General features: G+C 37.4%; 1 protein-coding gene across 22 annotated transcripts in view; it reads left to right on the top strand.

Annotated features, from left to right (window-relative positions):
• Nucleotides 1-22,626, top strand: part of TTN (titin) — a 268,315-nt gene that overhangs the window by 159,379 nt on the left and 86,310 nt on the right. For all 22 annotated transcript variants that reach the window (XM_063115514.1, XM_063115619.1, XM_063115522.1 and 19 more), the window contains 39 exons: nucleotides 153-554; nucleotides 709-987; nucleotides 1,223-1,498; nucleotides 1,651-1,790; nucleotides 2,102-2,228; nucleotides 2,322-2,585; nucleotides 2,852-3,118; nucleotides 3,258-3,521; nucleotides 3,610-3,749; nucleotides 3,895-4,021; nucleotides 4,134-4,400; nucleotides 4,507-4,773; nucleotides 5,641-5,907; nucleotides 6,000-6,139; nucleotides 6,570-6,696; nucleotides 7,498-7,640; nucleotides 10,574-10,697; nucleotides 11,231-11,497; nucleotides 13,329-13,426; nucleotides 14,094-14,262; nucleotides 14,357-14,623; nucleotides 14,734-15,000; nucleotides 15,093-15,371; nucleotides 15,462-15,870; nucleotides 15,973-16,097; nucleotides 16,202-16,468; nucleotides 17,237-17,506; nucleotides 17,596-17,898; nucleotides 17,994-18,296; nucleotides 18,550-18,737; nucleotides 18,833-18,947; nucleotides 19,054-19,338; nucleotides 19,439-19,590; nucleotides 20,469-20,616; nucleotides 20,779-20,956; nucleotides 21,269-21,390; nucleotides 21,480-21,767; nucleotides 21,875-22,171; nucleotides 22,289-22,475. In XM_063115514.1, coding sequence (XP_062971584.1) covers nucleotides 153-554; nucleotides 709-987; nucleotides 1,223-1,498; nucleotides 1,651-1,790; nucleotides 2,102-2,228; nucleotides 2,322-2,585; nucleotides 2,852-3,118; nucleotides 3,258-3,521; nucleotides 3,610-3,749; nucleotides 3,895-4,021; nucleotides 4,134-4,400; nucleotides 4,507-4,773; nucleotides 5,641-5,907; nucleotides 6,000-6,139; nucleotides 6,570-6,696; nucleotides 7,498-7,640; nucleotides 10,574-10,697; nucleotides 11,231-11,497; nucleotides 13,329-13,426; nucleotides 14,094-14,262; nucleotides 14,357-14,623; nucleotides 14,734-15,000; nucleotides 15,093-15,371; nucleotides 15,462-15,870; nucleotides 15,973-16,097; nucleotides 16,202-16,468; nucleotides 17,237-17,506; nucleotides 17,596-17,898; nucleotides 17,994-18,296; nucleotides 18,550-18,737; nucleotides 18,833-18,947; nucleotides 19,054-19,338; nucleotides 19,439-19,590; nucleotides 20,469-20,616; nucleotides 20,779-20,956; nucleotides 21,269-21,390; nucleotides 21,480-21,767; nucleotides 21,875-22,171; nucleotides 22,289-22,475 — 8,605 coding nt within the window. The remainder of the gene's footprint in view (nucleotides 1-152; nucleotides 555-708; nucleotides 988-1,222; nucleotides 1,499-1,650; nucleotides 1,791-2,101; nucleotides 2,229-2,321; nucleotides 2,586-2,851; nucleotides 3,119-3,257; nucleotides 3,522-3,609; nucleotides 3,750-3,894; nucleotides 4,022-4,133; nucleotides 4,401-4,506; nucleotides 4,774-5,640; nucleotides 5,908-5,999; nucleotides 6,140-6,569; nucleotides 6,697-7,497; nucleotides 7,641-10,573; nucleotides 10,698-11,230; nucleotides 11,498-13,328; nucleotides 13,427-14,093; nucleotides 14,263-14,356; nucleotides 14,624-14,733; nucleotides 15,001-15,092; nucleotides 15,372-15,461; nucleotides 15,871-15,972; nucleotides 16,098-16,201; nucleotides 16,469-17,236; nucleotides 17,507-17,595; nucleotides 17,899-17,993; nucleotides 18,297-18,549; nucleotides 18,738-18,832; nucleotides 18,948-19,053; nucleotides 19,339-19,438; nucleotides 19,591-20,468; nucleotides 20,617-20,778; nucleotides 20,957-21,268; nucleotides 21,391-21,479; nucleotides 21,768-21,874; nucleotides 22,172-22,288; nucleotides 22,476-22,626) is intronic.

Here is a 22,626-nt window from a genome sequence, read left to right as displayed (position 1 = left end):
AAATGAAATTGACCTTTCAGTTGCCCGGGCTTTCATTTTCTTGTCTTGTCTTCTAATTGCTTTATGGCTGGTTTCATGCAGCAGGCAACCAAGTATGCACATTCTGACTCCTATGGAGATGCCAAATCAACTTTTCGTTTACTTTTAATTAGGTGTAGCCAAAAAGACTCCTTCGCCAATAGAATTGGAAAGGAAAAAGTTAAGGCCAGGAAGCGGTGGGGAGAAACCTCCTGATGAAGCTCCATTCACCTACCAGCTAAAGGCTGTGCCACTGAAGTTTGTGAAAGAAATCAAAGACATCGTCTTGACCGAATCAGAGTTCGTTGGCTCTTCAGCAATCTTTGAATGCTTAGTCTCCCCTTCCACTGCAGTTACAAGCTGGATGAAAGATGGTAGCAATATCCGCGAGAGCCCAAAGCATAGGTTTATCGCAGATGGTAAAGACAGAAAGCTGCATATCATTGATGTTCAGCTCTCCGATGCTGGTGAATACACCTGTGTTTTACGTTTGGGAAATAAAGAAAAGACCTCCACAGCTAAACTTATTGTAGAAGGTAATTTCCAGTCTTCTCAACATGATCTACATTAAACTTTCATATAAAAACCCGAGCAACTTTTATTGTAATTTTAGACAAAACCTCTTATTTGCAAGGTTTATTTCACTGAAAATATTGTATGTATTGAAATGTATACTGAAATTTTCCTCAGAACTTCCTGTGCGTTTTGTAAAAACGCTAGAAGAGGAAGTCACGGTGGTCAAAGGACAGCCATTGTACTTGAGCTGTGAGTTAAACAAAGAGCGTGATGTGGTCTGGAGGAAGGATGGCAAGATCGTGGTGGAGAAACCTGGCCGAGTTGTGCCAGGTGTCATTGGCTTGCTGCGGGCCCTGACCATCAATGATGCCGATGACACTGATGCCGGGACGTACACAGTTACTGTGGAAAACGCCAACAACCTGGAATGTTCATCTTGCGTAAAAGTAGTAGGTTAGTACTTTGCTGCAAAATTTTGTTCTACTCATTATTATATGAAAAAAGTGGAAGTACTTAGTTTCCCAGTATCAGAATATCAGAAGTCTTGGACCTTATCTGTGAGGGAAATATCAATATATCATAACAGACTATGTCCAATTTGGTAAAATTTTGTCTATTTCTGAAATCTAAGTTATTTATATTACTTGTTCAGGTCATAATCATTTTTTCTGACCTCATTTTAATACAGAAATCATTAGAGATTGGCTGGTGAAACCTATACGAGATCAGCATGTGAAACCCAAGGGAACAGCTGTTTTCACCTGTCATATAGCAAAGGATACTCCAAACATTAAGTGGTTCAAAGGGTATGATGAAATCCCCATGGAACCAACGGAAAAGACTGAAATATTGAAAGAAGGAAACCATCTATTCCTCAAAATTAAGAATGCTATGCCAGAAGATATTGATGAATATGCAGTGGAAATTGAAGGGAAAAGATACCCTGCAAAACTGACACTTGGAGGTATAAAAATCTTACCTTTTATTCTGAAAGATAAATTTTGTATATGCTTCAGGCAAAATAACACACACACACACATACACACACAAACACCCAAAGCAAAGCAGTGTTAGATTGTTTAAAGCATTATGTTACTTCATCCCTGACCGATACAGATCGTGAAGTTGAACTGCTTAAACCAATAGAGGATGTTACCATTTATGAGAAAGAAAGTGCAAGCTTTGATGCAGAAATCTCAGAGGCAGACATTCCTGGACAATGGAAACTGAAGGGAGAACTTCTAAGGCCCTCACCTGTGAGTAATTTTTATTTTAGGTTGTTAGTCATATAAAATAATTATATTCTATATTCAGGTTTGACATTCAGATTTGGTTTAATAATAATGCAGTTACTTTGGGCTCCTAAAGTCTCAATGAAAGGAAGGAATTTGATGCACTATTTGTGAACAAGTTGGACAGTTTTTGTAAAATTTTATGATAGGAGGAGATGATTTACTTACTTTTATTAGTGATAATTTTTTAAACTCTATGGAAATCTATATCTGAAACATTCCTCCTCTAGGGAATTCAACTCCTTCAAATGCTAACTAAAACTATTATTTTTCAGACTTGTGAAATCAAAGCAGAAGGTGGAAAACGCTTCCTAACTTTGCACAAAGTCAAACTGGACCAAGCTGGTGAAGTCCTCTACCAGGCACTTAATGCAATTACAACTGCCATTCTGACAGTAAAAGGTATGGGGCTTTTAGAATTTCTGCAGTGAGCTCCACTTCATTTCACATCCCTCTGCGTTCTGAGAAACCTCATTCTCAATGTTTGATTTCCAGAAATCGAACTTGACTTTGCTGTGCCTCTAAAGGATGTCACTGTTCCAGAAAGGCGACAGGCTCGATTTGAATGTGTCCTTACCCGAGAGGCAAATGTTATATGGTCTAAAGGACCTGATATAATCAAGGCATCTGACAAATTTGATATCATTGCCGATGGGAAGAAACACATTCTTGTTATCAATGACTCTCAATTTGATGATGAAGGGGTCTATACTGCTGAGGTAGACGGCAAGAAGTCCTCAGCACGGTTATTTGTTACAGGTAAGAGCTGACAAGATCTGACTGTAACATCCCATAGGTAGGCACACAAGTAAGTGACTTTACAGATAGAACATCAAGTTCTAGAAGCTGTAAGTGACAGTCAACATCACTAATTTACTTTCACAGTGTCACCAAAACAACCCCCTTAATATTTTTAATGGAGTTCCATTTTGTGAAATGGGTCCCTTTCACCCAGGCAGGTTAGAGTAGAATCTTTCAGAAGGTACATTGTGTTTCTAAGCATATTATCTGTGTTTGCATTGCAGGTATAAGACTGAAATTCATGACACCTCTTGAAGATCAAACGGTGAAAGAAGGTCAAACAGCAACTTTTGTCTGTGAACTTTCTCATGAAAAAATGCATGTAGTCTGGTTCAAAAATGATATCAAACTCCACACAACCAGAACAGTACTCATGTCTTCTGAGGGCAAGACTCACAAACTGGAAATGAGAGAAGTGACACTGGACGATATATCTCAGATAAAAGCTCAAGTAAAGAACCTGAGCTCCACAGCACAACTAAAGGTCTTAGGTAATGCAACCAACTATAACCAGATAGCCAGGTTCTGAGTGGTGGGAGTGGGTAGGAATTAAGTATTTTACAACCTGTCACTCCTCAATAAACGTTAGTTCGCACATTCTTCTGATTATATGCTGAATGTCGTTTCCAGAGGCTGATCCTTACTTCACGGTGAAATTACATGACAAAACAGGAGTCGAGAAGGATGAGATTATTCTGAAGTGTGAAGTGAGCAAAGATGTGCCTGTGAAATGGTTCAAAGATGGTGAAGAGATTTTACCTTCACCCAAACATTCTATTAAGTCCGATGGCCTGCGCCGCATCTTAAAAATCAAGAAGGCTGAACTCAAAGATAAGGGCGAATATATGTGTGACTGTGGCACAGACAAGACAAAAGCAAATGTTAATGTTGAGGGTGAGTTGCTCAAAAATTTAACATTTACCCTATGTGAACCTGCAGTTTATTTGCTCAGTCATACTAACAAAACTTTGTATAATTTCAGCTCGACTAATAAAAGTGGAAAAGCCTCTGTATGGAGTAGAAGTGTTTGTGGGTGAAACGGCTCGCTTTGAAATTGAACTTTCAGAACCCGATGTTCACGGCCAGTGGAAGTTAAAAGGAGAGCCTTTGACTGCTTCCCCTGTAAGTCAAGATGAGCTGATCATACAAGGGGGTGTTGTTTGGTTGTTTAGGATGAAAAAAGGTATGACATCTCCTGATGATTTGTAGGAATAACGATTTACGCAAATCACGTTCTTTCTTTCCTTCTAACCCTCACTCCAAACAGGACTGTGAAATCATTGAAGATGGGAAGAAGCATATTCTGGTCCTTTATAACTGTCAGCTTCCTATGACAGGAGAGGTTTCCTTCCAGGCTGCCAATGCGAAATCTGCAGCCAATCTGAAAGTGAAAGGTATGCTCCCCCTGTCGGCCACCTTTTTGGATTCACTTTGCAAGCCTCCCTCGATCAGGGGTCATGAAAGGAAGCATATTCTGACTTACCCCACTCTGTCCTCTTCTTTCAGAATTGCCACTTATCTTCATCACACCTCTCAGTGACGTTAAAGTCTTTGAGAAGGACCAGGCTAAGTTTGAGTGTGAAGTATCCAGGGAACCCAAAACATTCCGTTGGCTCAAAGGAACCCAAGAAATCACAGGGGATGACAAATTAGAGCTTATAAAGGACGGCACTAAGCATTCACTGGTGATCAAGTCAGCTGCTTTTGAAGATGAAGCAAAATACATGTTTGAAGCTGAGGATAAGCACACAAGTGGCAAACTGATCATTGAAGGTAAATATTTTTAGCAGATAGGTCATCCCTATTTTTTTTCCTCCTTTTTGTATTTTTATATATCCTCTTTAAGGGCTGGAATTAATGAGATATTTTTTCTTGATAGGAATCCGGCTCAAATTCCTCACTCCTCTCAAGGATGTAACAGCCAAAGAGAGGGAAAGTGCTGTGTTTACTGTGGAGCTGTCCCATGATAACATCCGAGTTAAGTGGTTCAAGAACGACCAGCGCCTACACACCAGCAGATTTGTCTCAATGCACGATGAAGGGAAAACTCATTCAATCACATTTAAAGACCTGTCGATTGATGATACGTCCCAAGTTAAAGTAGAAGCTATGGGGTTAAGTTCAGAAGCTAAACTCACTGTGCTTGGTAGGTGTTTTTTAAAATTTAATTTTATTGCATTAAACCCAGCAGAAATTTGTGCAGTATCTATTATATGAAATAGTCTTCTAAGTGTTATATTGCCTGAAAGCAGCCCCGATCCTTAAGAAGCTATCACATTTGTTATCAGGCTTATTTCTAAAAACTTTTTACCTAAAAATATGAGGACTTTAAAGTAATGAAGATTATAGCTTAGGCCCTCAAAATAGCCAGTTAAAATCAAAATTAAAACTCTTAATTAATTATTAGGCCTGTCATGTTTAAAATAGGAATATATAAATACTTCCTATCTCTTCGCTTTATCAAAATTATTTCAGAGAAATGTTGTTCAAGTTTGTAGTAAGAGAAGGTAACACAGAGTTTACATGAATAAGCCTCATTGTTTTTCTTAGCCCCTGAATATCAAGAAGCTTAAATATGAAGTCTAGCATATATAGACACTATTGAAGGCCAACTATTAATTGATTAAGAAAAAATAATAATGCAAATCTGAAAGCTTAAAGGTAAACTAGATATAATAGAGTTGCTAAGAAATTAGCAATTTAGCCAAGTAAAGGAGAAACATACAAATATTTTTGAAGATAAATTTTATAGCGTCTTTTAAGTTGCTGTTAATAAAATACTTCAAAATATAATATAGATGAATTAGGTACTAATAAATCTCATGCATTGATTCTCTTTCAACCAACTGTAACTATTTAGAGAAGTTTTGAACATAAACATCTTAAATGATTGAATACTTGATAAAATTTTTAAATGTACATGGAACTCTGTGAGCTGCCTCTTAAACTTTCCAAGAGATTGTCATTTCCCTAGATGGTTAACGACATTTTTTCACTTACACTTTACTTGCAGAGGGAGATCCATACTTTACAGGAAAGCTTCAAGATTACACTGGCATAGAGAAAGATGAAGTGGTTCTACAGTGTGAAATTAGCAAAGCTGATGCACCAGTGAAATGGTTTAAGGATGGGGAGGAAATAAAGCCATCCAAAAATGTTGCTATTAAGGCAGATGGCAAGAAGCGTATGCTAATCCTAAAGAAAGCCCTGAAATCAGATATAGGACAGTACACCTGTGACTGTGGGACAGATAAGACCTCCGGAAAGCTTGACATTGAGGGTAAGGAAATTTCCATGAGTTTTTTTCTTTAAGCCATTGGTGTTATTTGTGCCAGAGGCTAATAACACTTGCTGATTACTTCACTTTTCTAGATCGGGAAATTAAATTGGTGCGACCCCTGCACAGTGTGGAGGTGATGGAGACTGAGACGGCCCACTTTGAAACTGAAATCTCTGAAGATGATATCCATGCCAACTGGAAACTCAAGGGAGAGGCACTACTCCAAACACCTGTAAGGCTATTTCTGAACTTGTCAACACCCAAAGGAGCTGTGTGAAATAGAAAAGGACAGGTGAACAGTCAGAGTGTATGCAGGACATTTAAAACATGCTATCAGGTTCTCTATCAGACCTTAAGCCAAAGAGAGATATTAGGGTCTACGAATGGATTCGGACAGGCACAGTGGCATTATTTTTGATCTAGCACAGTGGGTATAGGTTGTAGATATTCTGCGATGCTGCTAGTAGGTTCAGAATTATACAGCTAAAATAAATGTGGCTTCCTTGATAGTACCTGTATACTTTACTTCGCAAAAAAAAGCTCAAAGTTGAAGTCTTGCCATTGTTTATCTGTAGCATTCCTTTAATTAAGATATTCTATCCTTAGGAAAAAATCTCAAAGAAAATTATTTCCTATGAAACTTTTTCTCTTTTTTGGTACAGGACTGTGAGATTAAGGAAGAAGGCAAAATCCACTCCCTTATTTTACACAACTGCCGCCTGGACCAGACTGGCGGGGTGGACTTCCAAGCTGCCAATGTTAAATCTAGTGCCCACCTTCGAGTTAAGCGTAAGTATTCTGTGTTTTTTGTTGAGAATTAAACATACACTTTTGCCAAAAATGAATATGAGTGAAATTAATTGGAATTACTTCATTAATTAGAAAATGTTATTAAAGTACAAAAATGAGCTTCCTTATATTTACTTCTTTGACATCCTAATACAGAAGTGATTCAAATTCTAAAGATTAGGAAATTTCATTGACCTCCCATTTGAATCAAAGAAAATTTAGCAAGTCACATTTTCCTACTTTGTATGTATATGTTTTCCTATATACATACAATAAGAACCTAACTCAGAACCCTTAAAGATCACATCCCTGAAGTGACTCTACTGTTGTAGCACCATAAAGAAAAACTTTGCTGTGTGGGTATTTCAGACTTAGGAAGAGAGGAGGGGAGCACTGGGCTAACATTTTTGGAAGGTGTAAAGTGCTTGATGGATATGGACAGGCTCTGTGACTGAGGGCCCCTTGTCCTCTCCCAATCAGAGTCTTAGTTATTTTGGAAGTCACATACTTATGCAGCAAGAGGAACTTGACGCCTGGAAGAGAGACAGATGCAGCGCAGATTTCTCACTGACCTTGTACATCCAAACGAAAGGGCCCCTCCAAATATCCACTCTCAGGCTACCAGCTCTCCTCTTCTCGGCACCATGGGGCCACGTTCACATGGGAGTTAAAATAGTGGCCAGTCCTGTGGCTCTTTCCTTCTTGAATAAAACAACTATGGAGATTAATAACTAAGTCTGCATTTATTCTTTTGGAATTACAAAATGAGTAACACAAAGCTGTTTCTTTCCACTCACAAAGCACGAGTCATTGGTCTTCTGAGGCCTCTAAAGGATGTCACCGTGACTGCAGGGGAAACAGCAACCTTTGACTGCGAGCTCTCTTATGAGGATATCCCAGTGGAATGGTATCTCAAAGGGAAGAAACTAGAGCCCAGCGATAAGGTAAAAAGGCGTATGGTTGCCTTGGCTTCCCCTCCTTTCTCTCCTGGGTTCCTCCACCTTCACTTACATGTTCCATGTTCTTTGCTCTTTCTAGTGTCCCCTCCTCTGCCTTTCCCTTCCTCCTCCTTCCTCTAGCCTGGTAACTGCTGAAATGGTAGAGTGGATTTTTCAGATTTTTGTTGGGTTTAACCAGACAGTATTCTTATGGAAATAGAAGTAAAAATTTAAAGTACAAACAAGTTTTAGTTTTTTGAAGAAATGGCAAACGATCATTAGCTATCAATGATGGCTTGATTAACCAGAAGACAGATAGTATCAAAAAGGCTTTCTGATTGGATGCTCTGCAACAACAGTGCACACTGAGTTTTAAGACTAATTCTGTCCGTGCTATCTAGTGTTCTGCATATAAGGGGATTAAGAGGAGAAGATTGAAATTCCATTTCAGGCAGTTGGTCAGGCAGTTGGTCAAGCAGTGGAGATAACTTCTGGGCAGATTTACTCTTCAAGCATTTCTCGAAAGCTATTTTTAGCCCTCAAGTGCTTTGGGCTGTGTAAATTCTGGAATGCAAGCGGACTATTTAAAGTGCAACTGGTGGTACTGACAAGCAAGAAGGGTGCTGTGGTTTTCCACATTCATATATGTATGAACCAACATACTTAAAGAAGTTCTGGTAAATAACTAGCTCCCAGTGTTAGCTTTGACTAACATTGTGTATGCCCAAGATTTTACCCATTAAGTAAAAACTGAGGTGATTATTTGGAGAAGCCCAAAACACAATTTGCCTAGATCGACCTATATCTTTTGCCTACCATAAACAATGTATGTGTTTAAATTACCTTGATACTTCACCGTTAAGTTTGAATTCTTGAAATAAAATATATAGAAAATGTCCAGCATGGGTTGGAAATAATGTGCAGAAAGTACATTGTTCTATGGCATTTTTTCCCCAGGACTTCAGAAATAACTTTGAGTGTGGTGTCAAGACTTCAATACAAATCAAACTTTGAAGACTTAAAGGAATATAATTAAAAAGAGATTCAGTTCAACAGAGCCACAAAGTTGATTGAAGTATTAGAAGGAAATGCCTTTGAGTAACTGCTCTAAAACAAACAAAAAACCAGTATTCTACCAAAGTGATTAAAGCGTAATTCGATAACAGTTATCTGACAGATAAGGTCTGCCTGTTATACAGCAGTAATGACCAGTTGGTCTCCTTTTTTACTGACTAGACAAAGCAGCAGTATGTTCAAATTGCAGCATGAGAATGAAGTTACGTATCAGTAAACCTTCCTTACAGTGAGGTCTTCTAAATACTGAACTGGGTGTTAGGGGCATCTTTACCCTCAAGCTTATTCTTTTAAAAATATACATTTTCCCCGTTAAGTGTGGTTTAATTAACTTCATGTCTAAAGGCAGAGAATTGGTTGATTTTTCAAGATCCTTTCTACATCTGTAAATCCATGATTTGTATACAGAAACACTGCTGAAAGACAAATTATATTATTCTTTTGCTACTAGATATCTTTTGTTCAAATTAATAGCTTTTTATTAAAAGATCAGTCTCAGTTCTAATGTAAAAACTGTGCTATTTTAATTTAAAAGTAGACTACTAAAAATCTTACTCACATTTCTTTTTCTCAAAAAAAAATCTTATTATCACTAAAATTTTGAGGGTGATCATCTTACTATAATTCTACAGGGCCCCTTTGTGTCTTTCCTTGCAAAGGAATTTTAAACCTTTACTCCAGTCATCCAAAATACTTCTGCCTTTTATGAACTTGCTCTTAAAATACTTAACTGTCTCTTTTCAAAAAGAAATTAAATATAAACTGTGAAGTAATAAAAGTCATTTTATAACATTTTAGAGGTTTTGTTTAAATGAAGTCTATCTGAAGAAACTTGCTCTTATCAATTCGATTCAGGACTTTAGTCTCAACATTCTAAAAACTGTAGCCTTCAAAACTACAACATGAACCAAATAAAAACAGGCTACGGGAATAGAAAATGGGAAAAAAAATCAGAGTTATGTTTGGCTTTTTTTTTTTTTTTTTTTTTTTTTTTTTGGCCATCACTCCAAGGAAGGACTGCTAAATCCTAAACGGCCTTTGATAATTTTGTAGGGTTTTCTGGCAGCTGGATAGTAAGGAGATCTGAACCCTTGGCCTTGGTGTTACAGAGTCGTGCTCTAATCAACTGAGCTGATAGACCAGCCCAATTTTGTATTTAAACTTTTATAGTTGAGCATAGTCACAATGCATATTGTATTATAGCAATTGCTTCCAATATAAGTTAATATTTTTAAAAGAATAATCTCTCTAACATTATTCTTACATAATCTACCACAAAATCTTCAGCATTCATTTTATTGGTTTATTTTTATAAGGTACCTGTTAGTTGTTCCTTTTTTTTTCTTTTACCATAGTCGATGTACATTGTATACAAGCTGTTTATTGAGAACCACTGTGGTCTGAGGAATAGACTTGGTGAAAGAGAATATTCTAGAGCAGCCTCAGAGGAATTCAGATGATAAAACAACATGTTAATAGATAAGATACTCATACATCGGTGGGTGGGTTAGAAACTGTGACACTTATTAAGACAGCCATAAATCACAGTCCAGAATTTATATTTAAAATTTATATTGAAATGTCATTAAAAAACAACTCTTTTCCCATTCAAGCACAAGTCCTTGAGTAAGTAGCTGTGTTCCTAGGGCAGGGCATATCTTAATTACTCTCTTCTGTTCATTTTTTCTTCTTATGTTTTTTGGCTTTTCTCAATTCTTAAGGTAGTTATATGAATAACTTTATATTATCATAAAACACTTGAAAAGCACTACTTTAAACCATTTACTAAATGAATTAAATGCACTTATATACTGGATTGCTGTTTCATATATTCTTAAACTATACTTTTTTAAAAAAACAACTAGGTGGTTCCACGTTCAGAAGGAAGAGTTCATACACTTACCCTGAGGGATGTAAAGTTAGAAGATGCTGGGGAAGTACAGCTAACAGCAAAAGATTTCAAAACTCAAGCCAACCTCTTTGTGAAAGGTAACTATAAGGCTACATGTATAATGCAGAAGCTCATAAATAATGCCAACTCTTAATTATCTTTACATGATGGGTACTATAGGTCATTAAAGTCAACCAACTATCCAAAAGCCTAATTTTACTTTTTGGCCTAACAAAATACTTTATGGACTATTTTTTTTTTTTTAAGAGTTGAAATTGACTAGCAAAGAGTTTACTTCCTCTTTTTGTTTGTATTGTTTTTATTGCACACTCTAGTAGTTCAAAAAACAGCTGGAGGAAGGATTGTCAAACCAGGTATCCATCATTTTATTAACCAAGAGTTGGCTATTTTTTTCTTGATGTTTCATAGTTTTTAAAACAATTTTCCTCTGTATGTACAAACAATGATAAAATATCATTATGAGAGGAAAACCTCTGAGTGGAATCAAAACTTACAAACGAAACTTAGAACAGAAAAAGCCCTGGAAATAGCAGAGGAATGTAGAGGAGGTACTGAAACTCTTGGAGAAGGAAAGGAGAAATTCCTTGGCTAATGAGTATGATTCTTTCAGAGCCCCCAGTTGAATTCACTAAGCCTCTTGAGGACCAGACAGTTGAAGAGGAAGCCACTGCAGTCCTGGAGTGTGAAGTATCCAGAGAAAATGCTAAGGTGAAATGGTTCAAAAATGGCACAGAAATCCTCAAAAGCAAGAAATATGAAATTGTTGCTGATGGCAGGGTCAGAAAACTTATTATACACAACTGTACCCCAGAGGATATTAAAACATACACTTGTGATGCTAAGGATTTTAAGACTTCCTGTAACCTGAATGTCGTGCGTAAGTATTCTTACACCGGACTTTTCATTTGCAACTCTTTGATAACAAAAAAACACTTTTTGCATGTCCTTCACGGCCTAACTGCATTTCTTGGCAACTTACAGTATCAATACCGACCTAATCTGATCCCTTATGTGATTAAAAAAAAAAAAAGGAAAGAAAAGAAAAAGAAAGGAAAAGAAAGAAAAGAATGAAAGAAAGAAAAGTCCTTATGCCGTATATCTGGTCTGATAAAAGACAGATCGATCACTTTTCTTTTTTTTGGGGGGGGGGAGGGAGAAGGGAGGGAGGTTTTGGTGATGGGGAGCAATAATCAGCTACAATGTATATCGACAAAATAAAATTTAAAAAAAAAAAAAAGATCGATCACTTTTCGCTAGGCTTCTTTTCCCTCACTGAGTAGTGAGCTGATGTGCTCTTTGTCTACATGGGGTAAGCCTACTGTATGAATATCCTGATATGGATGAGAAGAAACTGAATAAAACAGATATGGCAGGAATCCAGATTTTTAAAAGAAAGTGAAAGTAATTTCCATGTGGAAAGAAAATGAATTTTCAAGCGTGGGGAACAACTAGAAATGAGCATGAAATTTCCTCTTGAATAGGAGCATACTAGAGGTCTGCTATCATATCATAAAGCCCATTTACATTATTCGATCTCTGAGAATAAGAATGGACAAGAAGATGGAGTGAGGCCTGGATTCTTTGAGTCCTGGATTCTTTGAATGAAGAGAGTTCTAATGGTTCTTAGCATTACTTCTTCTTCTGGTGAAAAATATAACATCTTTTTTCAAAATGCCTCATGCTAGCTCATTTGTTTCATTCATCCATTTGTCCAGTGATGACATCTTTCAGTGCATATTTTTGTGCAATATATGTTTGTTTGGTTTAGTTGCTTCCCATCTGTCAACAGCTACAGCCTAGTGGCTTTGTACTTCATGCATCTTGTACTGTGTTATTCTTTTCACTCTGCGGCTGCTCTGCTTTAGCTTATGTCAGAGTAGCTACTCTTCTTCCCCTTGTCATCTACCTCCACTCCAAGAAGGCTCAGCTGCAGTGAGCATACCCTCCAGCCTATTAGCCAGCATTTGTCCCAGAATCTCATTGATCAAGAAAGGTCATCTTGGAAAGGACTCCCAAGGAGCTCTGAAAGAAGGAAGGGCAAGAGGGTAGCTCCCAGATCCTATACATGGGCTAAATTAATTCTGGAGATAAAACAACAGAAATAAAAAAACAAATCTCCCTCCCATGCAAAACACATTGCTTTGTCGCACTAATAGATTTTATGCCTGACTTTTATGTGATGTCTTTGAAGCTGATTAAAAAAAAAAAAATGCCAAATGTATATGATTTCAATTACAGATTCTGGCCTCTTAGCCATAAACAAGGCTGATCATAGTGATTCCAGCTGTATTACCAGTGAATTCTGCTAATTTCTCAAAGACTATGCTGGCTGCCTTAAATAAGATAATGTTTCTTTGCTACTGGTGTTTCCTTTGACAATATCTTTCAACTCTGACGCATTACCAATGAAGATTTTTCTTCCAGCTATCATCCAAAAGAACTGAGATGGCTCTCTAGTGTGTGTGTACATATGTATATATATGCACATTAGTTGGACATATAGTATGTCACATAATTTTATGTAAACAACAAATATAAAAAAGTAATGCATCAAACCTGAATGGCAGCTCCAAGTGATTTCAAAGTCGTTTGTACCTATTAAGATATAAAGGCCAGGCAAAAGAGCCACTTTTCTTAATGTATACCGTACTAATGGCAGAACGAATTCCAGTAACCCCGTTTTGAATTCTGATGACATTCTCTTACAGCACCTCATGTGGAATTCTTAAGACCACTCACCGATCTTCAAGTTAAAGAAAAAGAAATGGCTCGGTTTGAATGTGAAATTTCCCGGGAAAATGCTAAGGTCTGTGATTGTATACCTGTTGTCTTGTATTGCCAGATAACTTTATATTTACTTTTGGCCTAGCAAAAGTGGAAAAATAAATGAGTCAAACCTTTCTCTGTTCATCACTTTACTTTTAGATTAAAGATTGTTTTAGTATGAAATATGTACTTGATTTAATTGTTCTCTTTTTAGTATTATTCATTTACTATTACTTGAAAAACACTGGACTCACAATCAGATTTAGATATTATTAGTTTGAACCATATGAAATTGCTGTTTTCTTAGATCAAAAACAGTCAAATATCAGTAATTTCGTATGTCTCAACTAAGTACTTCTGGTTTCCTTTAACTGCCATTGGTAAGTTCCTTCAGAATTGAGTCTTGGTTTACACATTAAAGGAGTTGGTCTGCATGATGTCTAAGGCTCTATATAGCTCTAAACTTATATGATCCCATTATTTTTAATAATTGATAATAGTATCACAGCAGCTTACTTAACAGTACTTGGTTAGTTTGTTCTTGCTTTTTGCATTTGCTTATATTGGCATCTACCACCTTGGTCCGTCTACTTACTATAAAGTCTCGATGGATGCTTTCAGAAAAACTCAGGATCACAGTTTCTCTTAGGGACACCCATGTGAAAAAACAAGAAAACTGATAAATAAATCTGTCTATCTAAATATAGGTTCAATGGTTTAAAGATGGTGCTGAAATTAAAAAGGGCAAAAAATATGACATCATATCCAAGGGAGCAGTGCGCATTCTTGTTATCAACAAATGTCTCCTGGATGATGAAGCAGAGTATTCCTGTGAAGTAAAAACAGCAAGAACTTCTGGCATGCTTACAGTCCTGGGTAAGTGAAGTCTTTGTCTGCAGAAAGAAGTGTATGTGTTGGGAAGAAATAATAATTTTCAGTTTAATTCGGTGCTTTTCAATTCTTCTTGCAGAAGAAGAAGCTGTCTTTACAAAAAATCTTGCCAACATTGATGTTAACGAAACAGACACTATAAAGCTGGTTTGTGAAGTCTCTAAGCCTGGAGCAGAAGTGACTTGGTACAAAGGGGATGAAGAGATCATTGAGACAGGAAGATTTGAAATACTTGCTGATGGACGAAAGAGAATCCTGACCATTCAGAACGCTCACCTTGAGGATGCCGGCAACTACAACTGCCGACTCCCCAGTTCTCGAACCGATGGCAAAGTCAGAGTTCATGGTATGAAAACTACAAGGAATAAATTTTTTTTTATTTTGAACAACTCATGCTTGTTAGATTTAAGGTGAATACATAAGTTTTTAATATCTTGCAATGTCTTTTTCCCCCAGAACTTGCTGCTGAATTTATCTCAAAGCCTCAAAACCTTGAAGTACTTGAAGGAGAAAAGGCTGAATTTATCTGCTCTATATCAAAGGAAAGCTTTGAAGTCCAGTGGAAGAGGGATGATAAGACACTTGAATCTGGAGATAAATATGACATTATTGCTGATGGAAAAAAGAGGATTCTAGTTGTAAAAGATGCCACATTACAAGATATGGGCACTTATGTAGTCATGGTTGGGGCTGCCAGAGCAGCAGCTCACTTGACAGTAATTGGTAAGTTTGTTATTGCTTTTTGGATTTATTTGTATTTGTGTCTACCACTTTGGTCCTTCTCTATACTATACACTCTTGTTGGTTGCTTTCAGAAAAACTCAGGATCATAGTTCCCCTTAAGGACACCCGTGTGAAGGAACAACAAGAAGTTGTCTTCAACTGTGAAGTCAACACTGAGGGTGCCAAGGCCAAATGGTTCAGAAATGAAGAAGCCATATTTGATAGTTCAAAATACATTATTCTCCAAAAAGACCTGGTCTACACCCTTAGAATTAGAAATGCACAGTTAGATGACCAAGCCAACTATAATGTGTCTCTGACCAATCACAGAGGTGAAAATGTTAAAAGTGCAGCCAATCTAATAGTAGAAGGTAAGTAATTTATGTGGCATTAAAAACTGTTTCATCAGTTACTATTATGAAAACAATTAAAATCAACATTACCCTTCTTCTTTACAACAGAGGAAGACCTTAGGATTGTCGAACCTCTTAAGGATATTGAAACAATGGAGAAGAAATCTGTCACATTCTGGTGCAAGGTGAATCGTCTCAATGTAACACTAAAGTGGACCAAAAATGGAGAAGAAGTGCCTTTTGACAACCGTGTATTATACAGAGTTGATAAGTACAAGCATTCTCTAATCATTAAAGACTGTGGCTTCCCAGATGAAGGTGAATACACTGTCACTGCTGGACAAGATAAATCTGTTGCTGAGCTTCTTATCATAGAAGCCCCTACAGAATTTGTGGAACACTTGGAAGACCAGACAGTCACTGAGTTCGATGATGCTGTCTTCTCCTGCCAACTCTCCAGAGAGAAAGCAAATGTAAAATGGTACAGAAATGGGAGAGAAATCAAAGAAGGCAAAAAGTAAGCAAAAGCTGCTGCTTCTCTTTTCTGTAGCTATACATGCACACTTTTGACAATTTAGAGGTCATTATTAGCTGACCAATAATCCGATCTCTTCTTTAGATACAAATTTGAAAAAGATGGCAGTACACACAGACTCATCATAAAAGACTGCAGGCTGGATGATGAGTGTGAATATGCTTGTGGAGTAGAAGACAGGAAGTCTCGAGCTAGACTTTTTGTGGAAGGTACATGTTACGTGGAAGGACAGTTCTCCTATTAGTTACTAATTTTTTGAAACTGTTAATCAAAATACAAACACATTTGTATTTATTTCACATTTTCTTTCCAGAAATCCCTGTTGAGATCATCAGGCCTCCTCAAGATATTCTTGAAGCTCCTGGTGCTGATGTTGTCTTTTTAGCTGAGCTCAACAAAGATAAGGTGGAAGTCCAGTGGCTAAGAAATAACATGATTGTTGTCCAGGGTGACAAACACCAGATGATGAGTGAAGGAAAGATACACAGGCTACAGATTTGTGATATTAAGCCCCGCGACCAGGGTGAATACAGATTTATTGCCAAAGACAAAGAAGCCAGAGCTAAGCTTGAACTGGCAGGTAAGTCTCTTTCCTTTATTTTAAAATATCCTCACAATATCACAGATACTATATGGATTTCAGATTTCAGTTATTTAATGCGATAATCCTTTTGAGAGTCTTTAATTTCTAGTACGCCCTACCCACATGTTAACTATTTGATTTCTCCTACTACAAAGTAAGTGTCCTGAGTGAGAGGAAATTGATAGAATTCATATAACATGCCATCACCTTGGACAGTTCCTGGCACCTGGTTGCTGTTTATTAATTCCTAGAATCAACCTGTCACCCTGAGAGTCTTCCCAGACCTAAGGACTGCCCCAAGCTCTTCTCCTTTCCAGAACCCTCTGGGCCTTTTAGATCTGTTCTCATCCTCACCCAAGACATCCTCATATGTTGTCATTATGAAAAAGCCATTGGCGTACCTCTCACAAATAAAACAAAATTGTCTGGTTTATCTTAAATTAAATATGCAGTGCCTACTCTATCAAAAGTTAATAAAATCAAAGCATGTTTTACACTCTACTGAGTCCTCTGTTATGATTTTTGGCAAAGAATGGGTGTTTTATAGTTTTATACCTTCCTCAACCCTCGATTCTCCAGAGTCTGATCATTTGAGAGGGGAAAAACAAGCTATGAGAACTCTAAGCTAGTTAGCAGTCTTTGCTACAACGTTACTGTGATATACTTCCAAGGTTATACAACCAGTATTTGCTAACAAATGTATAGTAAAGAAGCTATGATATAATTTGACTACAGTAAATAACTCACAAGTTATCTTTCTTCTAGCTGCACCTAAAATCAAGACAGCTGATCAAGACCTTGTGGTTGATGTTGGCCAGCCTCTGACAATGGTGGTGCCATATGAGGCCTACCCCAAAGCAGAGGCTGAGTGGTTTAAAGAAAATGAACCTTTATCTTCAAAAACTGTTGATACTACAGCTGAACAAACATCTTTCAGAATTTTAGAAGCCAAGAAAGGAGACAAAGGAAGGTATAAAATTGTGCTGCAGAACAAACACGGCAAAGCAGAAGCATTCATCAATTTAAAAGTTATTGGTAAGCCCTTGAGTCACTCAGACTTAATTGGCAAAGCACAACTTAAAGGCATGGTAACATACTAAAAATTCTTTAAATGTGGTTTTCAGATGTTCCTGGGCCAGTACGTAACTTAGAAGTGACAGAAACATTTGATGGTGAAGTGAGCCTCGCTTGGGAAGAACCGTTAACTGATGGTGGAAGCAAAATCATAGGTTACGTTGTTGAAAGACGTGATATCAAGAGAAAGACATGGGTTCTGGCCACTGACCGGGCAGACAGTTGTGAGTTTACTGTCACTGGACTACAAAAAGGAGGAGTTGAGTACCTATTCCGTGTAAGTGCGAGAAACAGAGTTGGCACTGGTGAACCAGTAGAAACTACCAATCCTGTAGAAGCAAGGAGTAAATATGGTAAGAAGTTTTAACGTAAATTACAAACTAGCTTATCTTGGTTTTTATCTCCAACATAACCCAAAGACCATGTTTTCTTCTGTGGTGAAATCCAGATGTTCCAGGCCCTCCCTTGAATGTAACCATCACTGATGTGAATAGATTTGGTGTCTCACTGACATGGGAACCACCAGAGTATGATGGAGGTGCTGAGATCACAAACTACATCATTGAATTAAGGGATAAGACTTCTATCAGGTGGGACACAGCCATGACTGTAAGGGCTGAAGACCTGTCTGCAACTGTCACTGATGTAGTGGAAGGACAGGAGTACAGTTTCCGGGTCAGAGCCCAAAACCGAATTGGAGTTGGAAAACCAAGTGCAGCCACACCTTTCATCAAAGTTGCTGATCCAATTGGTAAGCCTATCAAAAGAAAATAATAATTACTGCATGAAATCCAGAAATTAGGCTTAACAATTAAAATAAATCGAATTAAATAAAAGTAAGTAAAAAGGTAGAACATCAGAAAAATTTTAACCAGCCTTTCCTACTTTTATTCAATGAATTCAAAGCCTGTTCATTTCATGAGGATAATAGAATTGATTACAGACTGTCTTAATAAACTGTCACTGAATTAAATGGTATGCTCCAATTCTTTCTTCCACTCCAGAGAGACCAAGTCCTCCTGTGAACCTAAATTCCTCAGATCAGACTCAGTCATCAGTTCAGCTCACATGGGAACCTCCTCTGAAAGATGGAGGAAGCCCAATATTGGGCTATATAATTGAGCGATGTGAAGAAGGAAAAGATAATTGGGTTCGTTGCAATGTGAAACTTGTCCCTGAGCTGACTTACAAGGTAGGACATTTGCACCTAAAAAAAAAAAAAATTCAGTGTATTATCATGGACTTAAATATGTAAGTTTTTTTACAAATATTAATTCATAATTTTAGGTTACTGGATTGCAAAAAGGAAATAAATATTTGTACAGAGTATCTGCAGAAAATGAAGCTGGTGTTTCAGATCCATCTGAAATTCTTGGTCCTCTAACTGCTGATGATGCATTTGGTAAATTGATATTTTATTTTTAGATTTGGGAACAGCACATAGCTACTTTGGGGTACCAGGGACTGTAACATGGTCCTGGAAACTCATTAATTTTTCTTCTTGGTAGTTGAACCAACAATGGATTTAAGTGCATTTAAAGATGGTCTGGAAGTTATTGTCCCAAATCCCATCAAGATCCTGGTTCCAAGTACAGGCTACCCAAGGCCAACTGCAACCTGGTCTTTTGGAGATAAGGTACTAGAAGAAGGAGACCGGGTGAAAATGAAGACCTTATCTGCCTATGCCGAACTTGTTATTTCTCCAAGTGAACGTCCAGACAAGGGCATTTATACCCTGAAATTAGAAAATCGTGTGAAAGCAATTTCTGGGGAAATTGATGTCAATGTAATTGGTAAGAAACTAAACTTTTGCTATCTAAGTTGATTTGATATGACTAACAAATATTGGTTCGAACTATTAATGATATTGACTTGTGACTTCATTTTTCTCAGCTCGTCCAAGTGCACCTAAAGAACTGAAATTTGGTGACATAACCAAGGACTCAGTACATCTGACTTGGGAACCACCAGATGATGATGGCGGAAGTCCATTAACTGGATATGTTATTGAAAAGCGAGAAGTCAGTCGGAAAACATGGACTAAAGTGAGTTTTGAGCATCAATTCACCAACTCAGAAAGAGAGTGGGGGAAATCCCAGAAGGCTGGGAGGGCCATGCAGAATTTATATGTGCCATATCCTTTTACCTTTTCCTAACTGAAAAAGTACCAAAACCTTTTTTAAAAATGCATTGATGCTAATGCTTCCTAAGGTAATTCAACAAAGATTTGATATAATTGCCTCATTCTTTGAGCCTTACCATATTTTCAGCTAAATTTGTTAAAAAAAATAAAACAAAAACTTACCTATTCACTTGGTACCTGATAAGTACCCAAAATGCTCCCATTAAGCTACAAGCCATTCTAAGGAAAATGAGTATTTCCCTGGTGGTCACACTTCTGTTCACACTTAGATTCCCTTAGTTGGCCCAATCTGCCATTCTTTCCTCCTTCATTTATACTATTCTTTACCCTGATTTAAAGTCATATATTTTTTTTTCATTGAAGCATAATTGATCATATATAATTGATTATATTTTGGGGGTACAGCATTGACTATTATCACCTGTGCACAACATGTGTTGATCAAATCAATATTATTAGCATATTCATTACTACAAACTGGAATTATTCTTTATGCCCCTTAAAGTCATATTTCTTATAACCAAGCTGGATGAAAGAATCAACACCTTATTTGCCATCAGTTTACTGTGTACAAACTATGAAACAGTGTCTCCTTATACTGAGGGTGAAATATTATGCTTCCTACTTTGCACTTTTTCCCTAATGATGTGAAATTAATATAAGATCATCCTTAGCATTCAAAACAACTTCCATTTGTATCCTTGCTCATGGTAAAAATACTTTGACTTGGGGAAAGAGTTTTGGGAAATAACTATAATTAACTGTATTTCTTTGTCCCAGGTTATGGACTTTGTGACTGACCTAGAATTCACAGTTCCTGATCTTGTTCAAGGAAAAGAATATTTATTTAAAGTCTGTGCTCGTAATAAGTGTGGCCCTGGAGAACCTGCATATGTTGATGAGCCTGTAAATATGTCAGTTCCTGCAAGTGAGTACATTCTTGATGATTAATCGCCTAGCTATATTTATGTTACTGGTTTTTGCTTTTAGACCTGGAGTTGAAGTTATAGGGAAAGGTGGGGGTTAGCGATACGGAGATAACTTCACAGGTGGCCTATCTAAGACTGAGTCTCTCTTTAAAATGTTATAGCGGTACCTGACCCACCGGAAAATGTTAAATGGAGAGATCGAACAGCCAAGAGCATCTTCCTAACATGGGACCCACCTAAATATGACGGTGGTTCACGCATCAAAGGATATATAGTTGAAAAATGTCCACGTGGTTCTGATAAATGGGTCGCCTGTGGAGAACCCGTTGCAGAAACAAAGTAGGTTTTTAAAATTATTCAGCACGAGAGTAGATGTTTACTCTTACTTACTAAAATGGGCTTTCTTTGAGAAAATTTAAATGTTAATTTTTTCATTGAGAATTCTCCTGATGTGCCTGTCTGATTTTAAAAAGTGCTGCTGAATGTACCCCCATCTCAAGGTTTTTATTAATTACAGTATTAAAGCAATCCAGATTTAATTTAAAGGCTAGTATTGTACCAGAGGTATGAATTTTAGAAAGATTATAAATACCACACAATGGTACAGATTATCTACATGATAGTAAAATATCCTATTTTGTTTTCTGACAGAATGGAAGTGACAGGTCTTGAGGAAGGAAAATGGTATTCCTACCGCGTGAAGGCCTTGAACAGGCAAGGTGCCAGCAAGCCAAGCAAACCCACAGATGAAATCCAGGCTGTGGACACACAGGGTATTTATTTCTGATTTTTGTATTATCCATCAGGCCTCTGACTTTCTGCTTGAACTTGCTAACATCATAAATAATCTTTTCCAATTCAGAGGCCCCAGAAATTTTCCTGGATGTGAAACTCCTTGCTGGTCTCACTGTAAAAGCCGGAACTAAAATCGAACTTCCTGCCACTGTAACTGGAAAACCTGAACCGCAAATAACTTGGACAAAGGCTGATATGATTCTGAAGCAGGACAAAAGAATCACCATTGAAAATGTTCCTAAAAAATCTACAGTGACTATCATTGAGAGTAAGAGAAGTGACACTGGCAGATACATTATTGAGGCTGTGAACGTCTGTGGCCGGGCTACTGCTGTGGCAGAAGTGAACGTCTTAGGTAAGGGAGGCTTCAGTTTTAAAAAGGGACAAACTCATTTCAGCTATGTTCTTGAATAAACCGTGGTTTTAAAAAATGTTTTTCTGCATGTGTCATGCCATCTACAGATAAACCCGGACCACCAGCCGCTTTTGACATCACGGATGTAACCAATGAGTCATGTCTTCTAACATGGAACCCACCACGAGATGATGGTGGATCTAAGGTCACAAACTATGTTGTGGAGAGAAGAGCAACTGACAGTGAAGTGTGGCACAAGCTCTCGTCGACGGTCAAGGATACAAACTTCAAGGCAACCAAATTAATACCCAATAAAGAATACATCTTCAGAGTTGCTGCAGAAAACATGTATGGTGTGGGTGAGCCAGTTCAGGCCAGTCCAATAATAGCCAAATATCAGTTTGGTGAGTTTCTCAATCAGTTGGCCAAATAAAAAAAAGGATGCTTGTGTCAAACTTGCATTTAGGTGTTGCAATTATATACAGGACATATAACATTTTATGTCATTATCCTGTCTATAGATCCACCTGGACCTCCAACTCGCCTGGAACCTTCTGATATCACTAAAGATGCAGTGACTCTCACGTGGTGTGAGCCAGATGATGATGGTGGCAGCCCAATCACAGGATACTGGGTTGAAAGATTAGATCCTGATACTGATAAATGGGTTAGATGCAATAAGATGCCAGTAAAGGACACAACATACAGGTGTGCCCAAAATCTCCATCAAGATGTTAAAACAGCTGTCAAAAGATATCAAATTTTTACTGTTTAGCATTCCTTTTGATTACCCATGATTATATATTACTATAAAATTTTTTAATATTATTTTTACTTATATTTTCTATTACCACATAAT

This window comes from Cynocephalus volans, chromosome 1 (genome assembly GCF_027409185.1).
Source record: "Cynocephalus volans isolate mCynVol1 chromosome 1, mCynVol1.pri, whole genome shotgun sequence".
In the NCBI taxonomy this organism is placed as follows: domain Eukaryota; kingdom Metazoa; phylum Chordata; class Mammalia; order Dermoptera; family Cynocephalidae; genus Cynocephalus; species Cynocephalus volans.
This window is presented reverse-complemented; position numbering and strand designations above follow the sequence as displayed.